The 11584-nt window shown below is 55.7% G+C and overlaps 1 protein-coding gene across 2 annotated transcripts in view; it reads left to right on the top strand.

Moving 5' to 3' along the window:
* Positions 1-11360, top strand: part of LZTS1 (leucine zipper tumor suppressor 1) — a 49524-nt gene extending 38164 nt beyond the window's left edge. For both annotated transcript variants that reach the window (XM_027091955.1, XM_027091956.1), the window contains exons 2-4: positions 3693-4160; positions 5374-6165; positions 7584-11360. In XM_027091955.1, the coding sequence (XP_026947756.1) occupies positions 3816-4160; positions 5374-6165; positions 7584-8222 (1776 nt within the window). In that variant the 5' untranslated portion in view covers positions 3693-3815 and the 3' untranslated portion in view covers positions 8223-11360. The remainder of the gene's footprint in view (positions 1-3692; positions 4161-5373; positions 6166-7583) is intronic.
* The last annotated feature ends 224 nt before the right edge of the window (positions 11361-11584 follow it).

The following is an 11584-nucleotide window of genomic DNA, read 5'->3' as shown; positions in this document are numbered from 1 at the left end:
TCAATCTTGGTTTTTTTTTTTTTTTTTTTTTTTTTCGCGGTACGCGGGCCTCTCACTGTTGTGGCCTCTCCCGTTGCGGAGCACAGGCTCCGGATGCGCAGGCTCAGCGGCCATGGCTCACGGGCCCAGCCGCTCCGCGGCATGTGGGATCTTCCCGGACCGGGGCACGAACCCGTGTCCCCTGCATCGGCAGGCAGACTCTCAACCACCGCGCCACCAGGGAAGCCCCTTGGCTATTGTAAATAGTGCTGCTATGAACATAGGCGTGCATGTATCTTTTGGAATTATAGTTTTATCTGGATATATGCCCGGGAGTGGGATTGCTGGATCATATGGCAACTCTGTTTTTAGATTTTTGAGGAACCTCCATACTGTTCTCCATAGTGGCTGCACCAATTTACATTCCCACCAACAGTGCAAGAGGGTTCCCTTTTCTCCACACCCTCTCCAGCATTTGTTATTTGTAGACTTTTTAATCATGGCCATTGTGACTGGTGTGAGGCAGTACCTCACTGTAGTTTTGATTTGCATTTCTCTGGTAATTAGCGATGATGAGCAGCTTTTCGTGTGCCTATTGGCCATCTGTATGTCTTCTTTGGAGAAATGTCTATTTAGGTCTTCTGCCCATTTTTCAACTGGGTTGTTTTTTTGTTATTGAGTTGTATGAGTTGCAGACAGATTCATTTTACATGTCTTCCCAGTGTTATCGTTCTGCTCCAACTGTTACATGCTTCTAGATGGCACCCTAGTCCTGTCCTTGTATTGATCACACACACCCACCATGTGCCAAGCATTGCACTTGACTTCTGTGAGTTTGCTTCATCCTCATACTGATCCTGTGAAATAATGACTGTTTCTATTTTGTAAGCAAAGAAAACTCAAGAGAGGTTAATTTTCCACTCCAAATCTGTCTGATGCCGTAGCCAGTGGCCTTATCTCTACAACACTATCCATGTAGATGCTCACAAATGTGTAATTGGATGGACAAAAAGTAAGTCACCGGTTGCCCAACTGGTAGAATGTGCAGAGTGCAGGAGAGTCCTTTGGCCAAAAACAGATTCCCTACACATGGACAGCAATAGAATATTTGCCTCATAGGACCTGGAGGCCTCAGCTAAGCAAGAGACGGATGACCTGGGGCATGAGAAACACATTTTGTCATTGTCAGCTGTTAAATTAGCAGAGCAACTTCATACTCCTAAATTGTGCTCTCAGGGAATGAGATGCTGGAAAGTTGCATTTGGAAGGAAGAGAACTAGTTCTGGAAAATGAGATATGGCCATTGAAGACAACACAGGGATGACAAATGCTGGAGAGAACAATTATAGTTATATAAATCATAGATACCAATGAAAATACCTCCCATTTATGGAGCACCAACTATGTACTAGGCTTTCAATAAATGTACCAGACCTATTAGCTTCTGATGGGATCCAATAAACTGCTCATAATGACCGCATGAGGCATCACCGTGGTTCCCTGATTCTAAGAGGCCATCAGTTTAATAAAAGCTTTTCATAGGAAAAAATACATTACGCTTACACAATGCTGTTTTGTTGTGTTGTACTTTTAGGATTGGAATATAGAATGTATTCATTCATAACATAACCACTTTATTCTTCAAGATGACAATGCACGTTTGAATCTGAGCCTTCACCTTCTGGCTCCCTCAGCTGTGCCCATACACCCTCATCACCCACCTGGGCTGTCTCTCGCCCCTTTCGGATTGACAGGGTAATTTAGAGCATAATAAAGAATGCAGGGTTCCTTCTGCATTTCCTATTTTATTAAACTTGTAGTCCCCCCATTTAATTGGATCATCTGTCTTTTGACTGACTGAGAAATACCCCTTCCCAATGCATGACAGCCACACAGCCTTTCCGAGCTCTGAAAATCACGTGACCGACGCTTCGCGATTTGCCTGTGTCTGCGAGAGTGCCCGCGTTGCCTTCCAGTGCATTCCTCTGTCTGGTGACTGGCAAGGTCGTTGTTACTGTTTTCAGCATTGATTAGAAGATGCAGTCCTATTACTTTAAAATAATTTTTTAAGTGTCTGTGAAACTGAAGGTTAAAGATGTGAAAGTGTTTACCTCCTGAGTCATAGCTGGCAGGGAGCATAACTGGGAATGCAAGCCAAGTCTATCACGTACTTTTCAGTGTCCACGGATACAATTATTTCTCCCCTCTTTTACTCCTGAACGCTCTCCACTCAGGCCTTTCTTCCCGCCACTCCACCAAAACTGCTCTTGTCAAGGTCACTGGTGGCCTCCACATGGCCAAATCCATTGACCGATTCTCAGTCACCATCTTATTTCAGCAGCACTTGACACCATCCTCATCCTTGCTTTTCGTGGGTCTCCTGCATCTCTCTCACAGCCTTCTCATTCCCCCTCACCTTCCTGGCCTCCGTGAACCAGTCCTCACATTTCTCTTGTCTTCCTGCCTTTGCTTTTTCATCTAGTCTCAAACCTGGCTTCTCTGCACAAACGCCTCGTACATGGAAATCTGCAGCTTCCCCCGCTCCACAGCCATCCTGTTCCCTACTGCACATCACTCCTTGGATGTCTAATGGGCTTTGCAAACTTAATGTCTTAAACCAAACTCCTATTTTCCACCCCGACTTCATCCCAGACTGGCTCCTTTTGTGGTCTTTTGCATCTCAATAAATGGCAACTTACTTTTTCTAGTTGCTTAGACAAAATTATTAGAGTCATCCTAGACTCCACTCGTTCACTCTCTGCAGCCAATCTTCTAACTAATCCTATCAGCTCAACCTTAAAATTACATCTAAACTTGAATCCATAACTACCGCCCTTGGCCCAGCCGTGTGAGTCCCTCATCTGCCCTAACTGGCCCACCACTTTCCACCCAGTCCCTTCAATGGCCTCTTCTCCATTCAGCAACCAGGGTGACCCTCCACAGCCGAAGTCAGATCAGGTTGTCCGCTGCTTAAAGCCATCTCGGGGCTCCTCAGCTCATCAGACCAAAAGCCAAAGCCCTTATGGCCAGCCAGGTTCTCTGTTGCCTGACACCTGCTAGCTCTCTGACGTCTACATCCCCTGCGCCCCCCTTGCTAACTACCCTCCAGCCAGACTGGTCTCCTTGCTAATCTCACAAATGCCCAGCATACTCCACACAGGAACTCAGGGCTTTGCCCTTGGGGCTGCCGCTGAGCTTCTTCCTTCTCCTCCCAGATCTCCATGTGCCTTGCTCCCTCATTTTCTTGAGGTCTCTCCAAATGATACTCAACAGAGAGGCCTCCCTCGTACCGTCTGCATAAAATAACCACCTCCCAGAATGCCATCCCATTCACTCCGCTTTATTTTCCCCATAGCACCTAGATCACTTGAGGTCGGACACATTGATCTGTTTGTGGCCAGTCCACACTAGGCTACACACAAGCCCCATGAGTGCAGGGACTGTGACTGTTCTAGTCACCTCTGCATCCCAGTGCTGAGAACAGGGCCTTCCCGATGTAGGCTCCCAATGGATGTTTGCTGAAGTATAGGACAAAGGAAGAATGAGATAACAGAGACAATAACAGAGACAGGGCTGAGCTTCTGTTAGGAGAAACATGCATTTCTCTGTTGCCCAGATCTCACGGTCAGAATGCCTCCTCTGTAAGTCACCGGCGGGGACTGTGCAGTGACCGGCCCCATCCCAGGCTGATTCCCGCTTGTGTCTCCTTCCAGGTCTCGGCTCTCCCGGGCTCTGTGAGGCTTCTGCTATGACCGCAGCCTCTTGGCGGAGCCAGGACTGCCACAGCCACGCCAGATCCCCCGCTCTGCCCTGCCTGTCCCCGGCCCCACGTCGCCATGGGCAGCGTCAGCAGCCTCATCTCCGGCCACGGCTTCCACAGTAAGCACTGCCGGGCCTCCCAGTACAAGCTGCGCAAGTCCTCCCACCTCAAGAAGCTCAATCGCTATTCAGACGGCCTGCTGAGATTTGGCTTCTCCCAGGACTCGGGTCATGGCAAGTCCAGCTCCAAAATGGGCAAGAGTGAAGACTTCTTCTATATCAAGGTCAGCCAGAAGGCCCGGGGCTCCCACCGCCCCGATTACACTGCACTGTCCAGTGGGGACCTAGGGGGCCAGGCCGGGGTGGACTTTGGCCCGTCCACTCCACCCAAGCTCATGCCCTTCTCCAACCAGCTAGAAATGGTAAGCGGGGTCTCTGGTGTGGGTGGCTGGGTTGGAAAGGCAGGAGAGAGGCCTGGGGCCAGGAGGGGTGGCGGTGGAGGTCTAAACGCATACATCTCCACGAGGCTGAGTGATGCAGAGAGGGCAGGAGTGCTCAGCCACAGCAGAGAGCAAGATTGGACAAAGGAATGGGCACGTTGGTCAGTCCTCTGATGCAGAAGTCCTGGGTGAGCTTTCAGTAGAGAGCAAAGGGGAAATGAAAGCCTTCCTGAGCTCTGCTGGGCTATAACTCAGGATTGCCAGGGTAGGACGGACAGCGACATATTCAAGCGCATGGGAAAGAGAGGGGGCTCGCTGACCGTGTGGAGGAACAGGTAGAGAGGGCACTTGGAGAGAGCTGGCAGCTTCGCTCCTTAGAGGATTCATGGAGGTGGGCTTTCCCCTCCTTTTCTGCTCTGGTTGGGCAGCAGCTCCAGCTCAAGCTAGCCCCAAAGCATCTTTGACCGGTTAAGGCCTGTGGGTTTGTTCTCATCATCAGTCTAGAAGGGATGAGGGCAAAGAGTCCCACGTACTCAGAGGTCCAGCCCTCATGCTGGCTCAAGCTCTCACGGGTCCTGCCAGTGGACACTGAAAACATTGTTCCTATCCAGTGCCCTGGCCTCACCTGGGAAGATGAATCTTTGGTGTTGATGTGCTAGGAAATGGCCCCGTATGTTTGCATAGAGCTTTAAGCTTTTGAAAGTAAAGAGCCTGTGAACTGTGAAGTCCTCTAATAATGAAAATGACAGCTTTAGGGAAAGGATGATTATTTCAAGCGATTCCCCCAGCCTCCAGGGCAGGTCACGGCCAGTGTTCCAGCTCCTGGCTGACTGCGAGGGGCAAGGACACACGTCCAGTGTCCTTACGTGCACCACACAGAGCCCCAGAGCCCTGGCACGGAGGTCTCAGCCAGTGAATCTAAGAGTCGTTTGGTATCTTGGGGCGGAAGGTGGGTCAAGATGGTGACAGGTTTGTAGTTCACCATACAGAGTGCCTCATGACCCTTCAGGACGTCCCCAGGCACAGAGGAGTTTCTCCTCCTCGGGAGAGATTCACCACCTTTGGCTCCTTCAGAGCAACAGGTGAGGTCACCTATGGCTCCCTACCGGGAAGGTGCCACGTGGCCGGCACGCCTACCCAGCTGGGGGTGCATCAGGGGAAGCCACGGGATCCATATGCCTGTTTTCCTCCCCAGGACTTGGAGAAGGGTGCTGTGAGACCCACGGCCTTCAAGCCAGTGCTGCCACGGTCGGGCGCCATCCTCCACTCGTCCCCCGAGAGCGCCAGCCACCAGCTGCACCCTGCGCCTCCAGACAAGCCCGAGGAGCAGGGGCTGAAGCCCGGCCTGTGCTCCGGGGCGCTGTCTGACTCCGGCCGGAACTCCATGTCCAGCCTGCCTACTCACAGCACCACCAGCAGCTACCAGCTGGACCCGCTGGTCACACCGGTGGGGCCCGCCAGCCGCTTTGGGGGCTCAGCCCACAACATCACTCAGGGCATCCTCCTCCAGGACAGCAACATGATGAGCCTGAAGGCCCTGTCTTTTTCCGACGGGGGCAGCAAGCTGGCCCACCCGAGCAGGGCGGACAAGGGCTCCATCCGCTCCCCCATCTCCACGGACCAGTGCACCGTCCAGGACCTGGAGCAGAAACTGCTGGAGAGGGAGGGTGAGCTCCAGAAGCTGCACCGCAGCTTTGAGGAGAAGGGGCTGGCCGCCAGCCAGGCCTACGAGGAGCGACCGCGGCGCTGCAAGGACGAGCCAGAGGGGCTGGAGCCCAAGGGCAAGCTGAAGCCCGCGGCACAGAAGAGCCAGCGCGCCCAGCAGGTGCTGCACCTGCAGGTGCTCCAACTCCAGCAGGAGAAGCGGCAGCTGCGGCAGGAGCTCGAAAGCCTCATGAAGGAGCAGGACCTGCTGGAGACCAAGCTCAGGTCCTATGAGAAGGAGAAGACCAGCTTCGTCCCCGCGCTGGAGGAGACGCAGTGGGAGGTGAGGATGTGGGCTTGGGCGGGCAGGGGTTCGGTGCCAGCGCCCTCCACCCCCCAACCTTCTCCAGGTCTCCTCCAGTCTCTAGACAATGGGGGAGGAACACAACTACCCGGGAAAACTGGGCTGAAGTACCCATTTCATGACCCAAATAAGGGGCTCCATGGTAAACCAAGTTGGGGGTACTCTTAGTCCGGGCTTCCTCCTCTCCCCACCCCGGTGCCTCGTGGCCAGAATTGAACTTAGTAACCGAGTCGTCGGCAGAGAAGCTGGAGCGAGAGAGCCGAGTCCCAGCTGGACTGTCTGAGGGCCAACTCACTGCATCTGCTCACAGGGGCCCAGGAGGACCACAGACCATCCTGCATTCATGCTGGCCCCAGAGCCGCGAGAGAGCACAGTTATCCTCTGTGACTTTTGAGGCAAGGGACTCCACCCATTGGTAGGAGTGGCCGCATCTGTGCAGGTCTCAGGGACAGAATTCCTCACGGAAGTGCGAGAAGGGCTTCTATCTGGTGGGCTGAGATGGAAACGTAAAACAGGAAGAAAGGGGCTCACACACACATGCACCCACTCAGGCACACCTGCAAGTTAAGCGCCTGGGCCTGGCCTCGCTGGAGAACAGCCTAACCCCTCATCCTCCTCTCTTTTCTCACCTGAGAGGTGGTGCAGGGGACCGGGAGGGGGTGTGCACGGCATTCACTCCAAAGACTCCTGCCCTGGGAAGGGGCTGAGGGCTCCTTGGGTCTGGTTAGACCAGCATCACCCCCCGAGGTCGAGGTGACACACCCTTGGCCACACAGCATCTGTTTGCACTGAGCTGCCTGTGCTCATCCTGGAAATCAGAGCAACAGGTGTTATCAGGGGTAGAAGGAAAGGATCCTTTCGGTGGAAGTGACGGATGGAGTGATGGAAGTGAGTGTCGCTTTCTGTTTGCCGGGTTTCCCGAAGAGGACAGGACCTTAGCCATGGCACCGCTCCCTCTCCTCTTTCCCGTCAGTGTTGGCACAGCAGACCCTACCCCAGCCATGGTTTCTCAGCCAGGACTTGGGACACTTCAGGGCACGTCAGAGGCATAAGCCAGTGCTGGCTTCACAACGCATCCATCCTTGTTTGTCTAATCCGGAGCCAAGCTGGCCATTGCTGTGACCTCACTCCCAGGTTATCCAGTCAGGCTGTATGGTAAGACAATAAATAAAATAAATTAAACATTCACAATAACACAGAAATATATTGCAAACATATTTATAATAATAATTCACAGAGTGGTTATTAATGCCAGGCCCTAGGTTCTTTCATTTCATCTCTACAACAACCCTAAGAAATAGGTACTATGACTGATCCTCAGTTTACAAGTAAGGACACAACACCCAGGTGCCACCTCTCACCCCTTGGCTCTCTCTCTTGTCCCCGCCCCGCGGCAGGTGTGCCAGAAGTCTGGCGAGATCTCTCTCCTGAAGCAGCAGCTGAAGGAGTCCCAGACGGAGATCAACACTAAGGCCAGCGAGATCCTCAACCTGAAGGCGCAGCTGAAGGATACGCGGGGCAGGCTGGAGGGACTGGAGCTGAAGACGCAGGACCTGGAGAGCGCGCTGCGCACCAAGGGCCTGGAGCTGGAGGTCTGCGAGAACGAGCTGCAGCGCAAGAAGAACGAGGCGGAGCTCCTGCGGGAGAAGGTGAACCTGCTGGAGCTACAGGCCCAGGCCGCCCTGCCGCGGGGCCGGGACACGGCCGCCCTGGGGCCTGCCTCCGCCGAGGACGTGCCCGCCCTGCAGCGGGAGCTGGAACGGCTGCGGGCCGAGCTCAGGGAGGAGCGGCAGGGCCATGACCAGATGTCCTCGGGCTTCCAGCATGAGCGGCTGCTATGGAAGGAGGAGAAGGAGAAGGTGATCCAGTACCAGAAGCAGCTGCAGCAGAGCTACCTGGCCATGTACCAGCGGAACCAGCGCCTGGAAAAGACGCTGCAGCAGCTGGCCCGCGCCGATGGTGCAGGGGAGCCCTTTGAGATTGACCTCGAAGGGGCTGACATCCCTTATGAGGACATCATCGCCACTGAGATCTGAGGGGCCTCCCGGGAGGGAGCCGGGGACCTGGCATTGGGAGACAGGGGTGCTGAGCCCATGAGTGGGGGTTCCCCTCCCCATCTCCCCTGCTCAGGCCTCTGAGAGAAGCACAGACCTCGAGGGGAGGGGGGGAGGGGAGGGGCTGCTACACGGCCTCTCCCCGCCTTTCCCACATTCCAATGCTTAGCATCCCTGCAGCCTGCCCGACCTCTAGCTTTGCCAAGAGATGAGTCCCCCGATCTCCATCATTTGGTTAAGGGCTCCCTAAACCTTGGCCTTTGTTCAAACTACTTAGAGATACCCTCTCCCCGCGAGGGTGGTGACTACCATGAAGGCCAGTGGCCTCCCCAGGATGGAAGCTCCCTTCCACCTCTCTTCCCACAACTTCTTTTCTCGCGCCCCCCTCCCTGAACCGCCCCCCTGCCCCCCTGGTCCCCAGCACATCGGGATGCCTTGGGAATAGAACACAAGCATTGGTGACCAGAAGCTTTGGAATCTGACCTGGTCGTAACCTGAGCTGTCTTCCCCTGGCCACGGAGGGGTAGGGGTTGGAGTGAGGTGTGGAGAACGTGACTTCGCAACATCAGAGCTTCCCGACGCTGGCAGGCCACAGAAAGGAGGGGAGAGCTGGGCCAGCCCAGGATTATCTAGACTCAGCAAGACCCAGAGTGGGTCAGAGAGAGAAGCTAGGTAGTAATGGCCAGACCCTGTTGGCCCTGCTGACCAGAAATGAGCAGCCTCTGGATGGCTGGTGGCCTTTGACCTCTGTGACTACTCTTCTCAAAGCCATAGACCCGAGGCCCCGGGGTGGGTGCTGGGAGGGAAAGATTGAGGACGTCCCTGTCCCTCACACAGGGAGGGTGTGACTTGGAGCTGTTCCCAGGGGAGCCTCCAGATCTTTCATCAGGGGACCAGAGGTAGGGATTCCCCCACCTGCTTCAAGTTGGCCAGCAGCTACCTTGAGCTGCTTTTCTTTCCCAAGAACCAAGCCTTTGCTTGGATGCAGAATAACCTGTGTCCCCTGAGATGGCGCAGGGTTGTCTGGGCTGGGCATTCCCCCCTTCACCTGCAGCTCTCTCCCACTGCCTGCCGTTCCCCTTCTCACCTCCAGGGCTACGTGCAGAGTCTGTACAGGTCAGGGAGGGGCCCCAGAGGGCCAGTGGCCAAAGAGAGTAAGAGGTGCCAACACAGCCTCCGAACAGCCCCGGGGGGTACCAGCTGGCCCTCTCCACCTGCAGCCCCACCTGAGCCCCGTAGTCAAGGACCCAGGCCCTGCAGGAGGCTGGGCTTCTCTTCTGAAGATGTGCAGAGAAAAGGTGGTTCCTCGGTTGCTTGGTTCAGGGAATTTTCTTTTCTTCTTCTTTTTCCTTTCTTGTCTTTTCGGAAGCAAGCCCGATCTCGCAGGCAGCCAGGCTGTTCCACGTTCTATTTTTGCCTCTAGCCGCAGCTGCTGTTCTTGGGACAGCCAGCCGTCGCCGGATTCCTGGGCCTCACTCCTGCATGCTGAGAGGGGTTCACTGAGGCAGGAGGGACCAGGACGTCTGGGTAGTCAGCAGTCCCAGACCGGTGCCCCCAGTTCTGTCCCCGACTCCTGGCCCTTCCAGCCCCGGGGTGGGAGTGGGAAGCTGCTTCTCCTGCTGCCCCCCCCATCCCTCCAGGGCCACCATTCCTTCCCTGAGTCTGGGCTGAGGGCAGGGCCACCTTCCCTGCTGCTGGCTCTGCCTTCCAATCCCTGCGTTAAGCTGTGCCTGTCCTGCCTTCAGGTAACAGAGGAGGTTTTCTGGAATTTCAAGCCGTTACTCTTAGTCTTAGGCTAGATTTAAACCTGGAATCGACAGGCCAAGAGCCCTCTCCCTGCCTGGGGGCCAGTCCCCTCCACTGGGCACATGCAAACCCCCAAGTCAAAGATGTCCGTCCCCGTGTGCCACGGCCCTTGGTCCCTCCATCTCCACCAGCCTGTGCCTTGTTTGAGTCCTTCTTCCCAGTGAGTCTGCCCCACGGGATAGAGAAAGGGGCTGCTGCCCCTCCCCAGGCTGGAGGACCCCTCCCTCCACAAAGAACAGCCAAAAGCCCGTCGCTGTGCCCTCAAGACCACGCTGTGAAGAGGTGGGTGCTAAGCCCGGGGAAGGCGGCCAAGGGGCTCCACTGTGGTGTGACCGTGCCCTGCACCCCGCATCCCCGCCCCAGGCCAAATCGCGGAGCCCTCCCTGGGCTGCCACCAGCCCAAGACCGCAGGGTGGTCCACAGTGGCACCAGTTGCACCAGAGTGCGAGTGTTGTGTAATATAGCGACCTCACTGCAGTGTGGTTTCCCTTCCCTTCCCTGTGCAAAAAGCTCCCTGCTATTTCTGGACCTTGCCCCGCCTAGCCTCTCTGGAAGGAGGCTCTGAGCTGCAGAGGCTGAGCGGGGACGGGTAAAGTCAACCCCGCGGCCTGGCCCGGGGCCGGTGGGAGCTCGCCGCCCCTCCCTCTGAGCACGGCTGCTGACACACCTGCTCGCAGGGTCAGAGCCGCAGGGTCACCCCTGCTGCTCCCCACAGGGTGATGAAATGCTCCGCTGTCTGCAGCAAGACAGCGACACCGGCACCACCTCACCAAGAGGAGACTCTGCCTCTGGGAGTGACCGGACTCTCAATGCGGCGCCCACCCTGGGTTTCTCCTCTGGCCTCTGTATTCGGGTAACCCCTGCCAAGCACACCCCACCCCCAGGGGCACTGAGCTCCGTGGGGACTGGGAGGGGGATACCTCTCCCCTCAGAAGCACCTGCTGAGCCTCTGCCCCTGCTCTCACCCCGGCCCAGGCTGGGCCATCTCTTGGAAGAGAGGGGTCCCAGGGAGAAGGCAGCCTGGGCTGTTGGAACGGCAGCTGCTGTGGCAGGAGGCCGTGCACCTGTGCACTCGGATGCGCTGCCCTCCTTACCCCTTCTGTGGAGCCCCGGGCCCGGCTGGCTGTGGACGGACTGGCGTTTGGAAGAATACGTATAGAGTTCTTTTTCTCTTGGTCGGGTCTTGTTTGGTTTGCTCTGCTTTTCACAGCTTTGAGTTATCTTATTTTTGATGCCCCCTTTTGGCCATGTAAACTATTTCTGGTAATTTTATGTTTTTATTTATGAATAAAGAATGCCATTTCTCATGCCCTCCCCAACAGCCCTCCTTCCCCTGGCTGTGGTGCGGCAGCTCCCTGGGGCCTTTGCACTTGGAATAAGAAAGGTGATGTCCCTTCCCCTCAGTGAAGGAGCGGGGTGGAGGGGGTGCAGGGGGACAGCCTTGATGAGGGCTGTGTTGGCTGGTAGGAAAGCAGGGGCCTTGGTATCAGATAGACCTGCAGCTGGTCCCTACCCCTCACCAACCCTGTGACCAGGCC

Source organism: Aethalodelphis obliquidens, unplaced genomic scaffold, assembly GCF_003676395.1.
Source record: "Aethalodelphis obliquidens isolate GAN/ISIS:26980383/991018 unplaced genomic scaffold, ASM367639v1 scaffold74, whole genome shotgun sequence".
NCBI classification, from domain to species: Eukaryota; Metazoa; Chordata; class Mammalia; order Artiodactyla; family Delphinidae; genus Aethalodelphis; species Aethalodelphis obliquidens.
The sequence above is the reverse complement of the archived record's forward strand: the minus strand, read 5'-3'. Positions and strand labels throughout refer to the sequence as shown.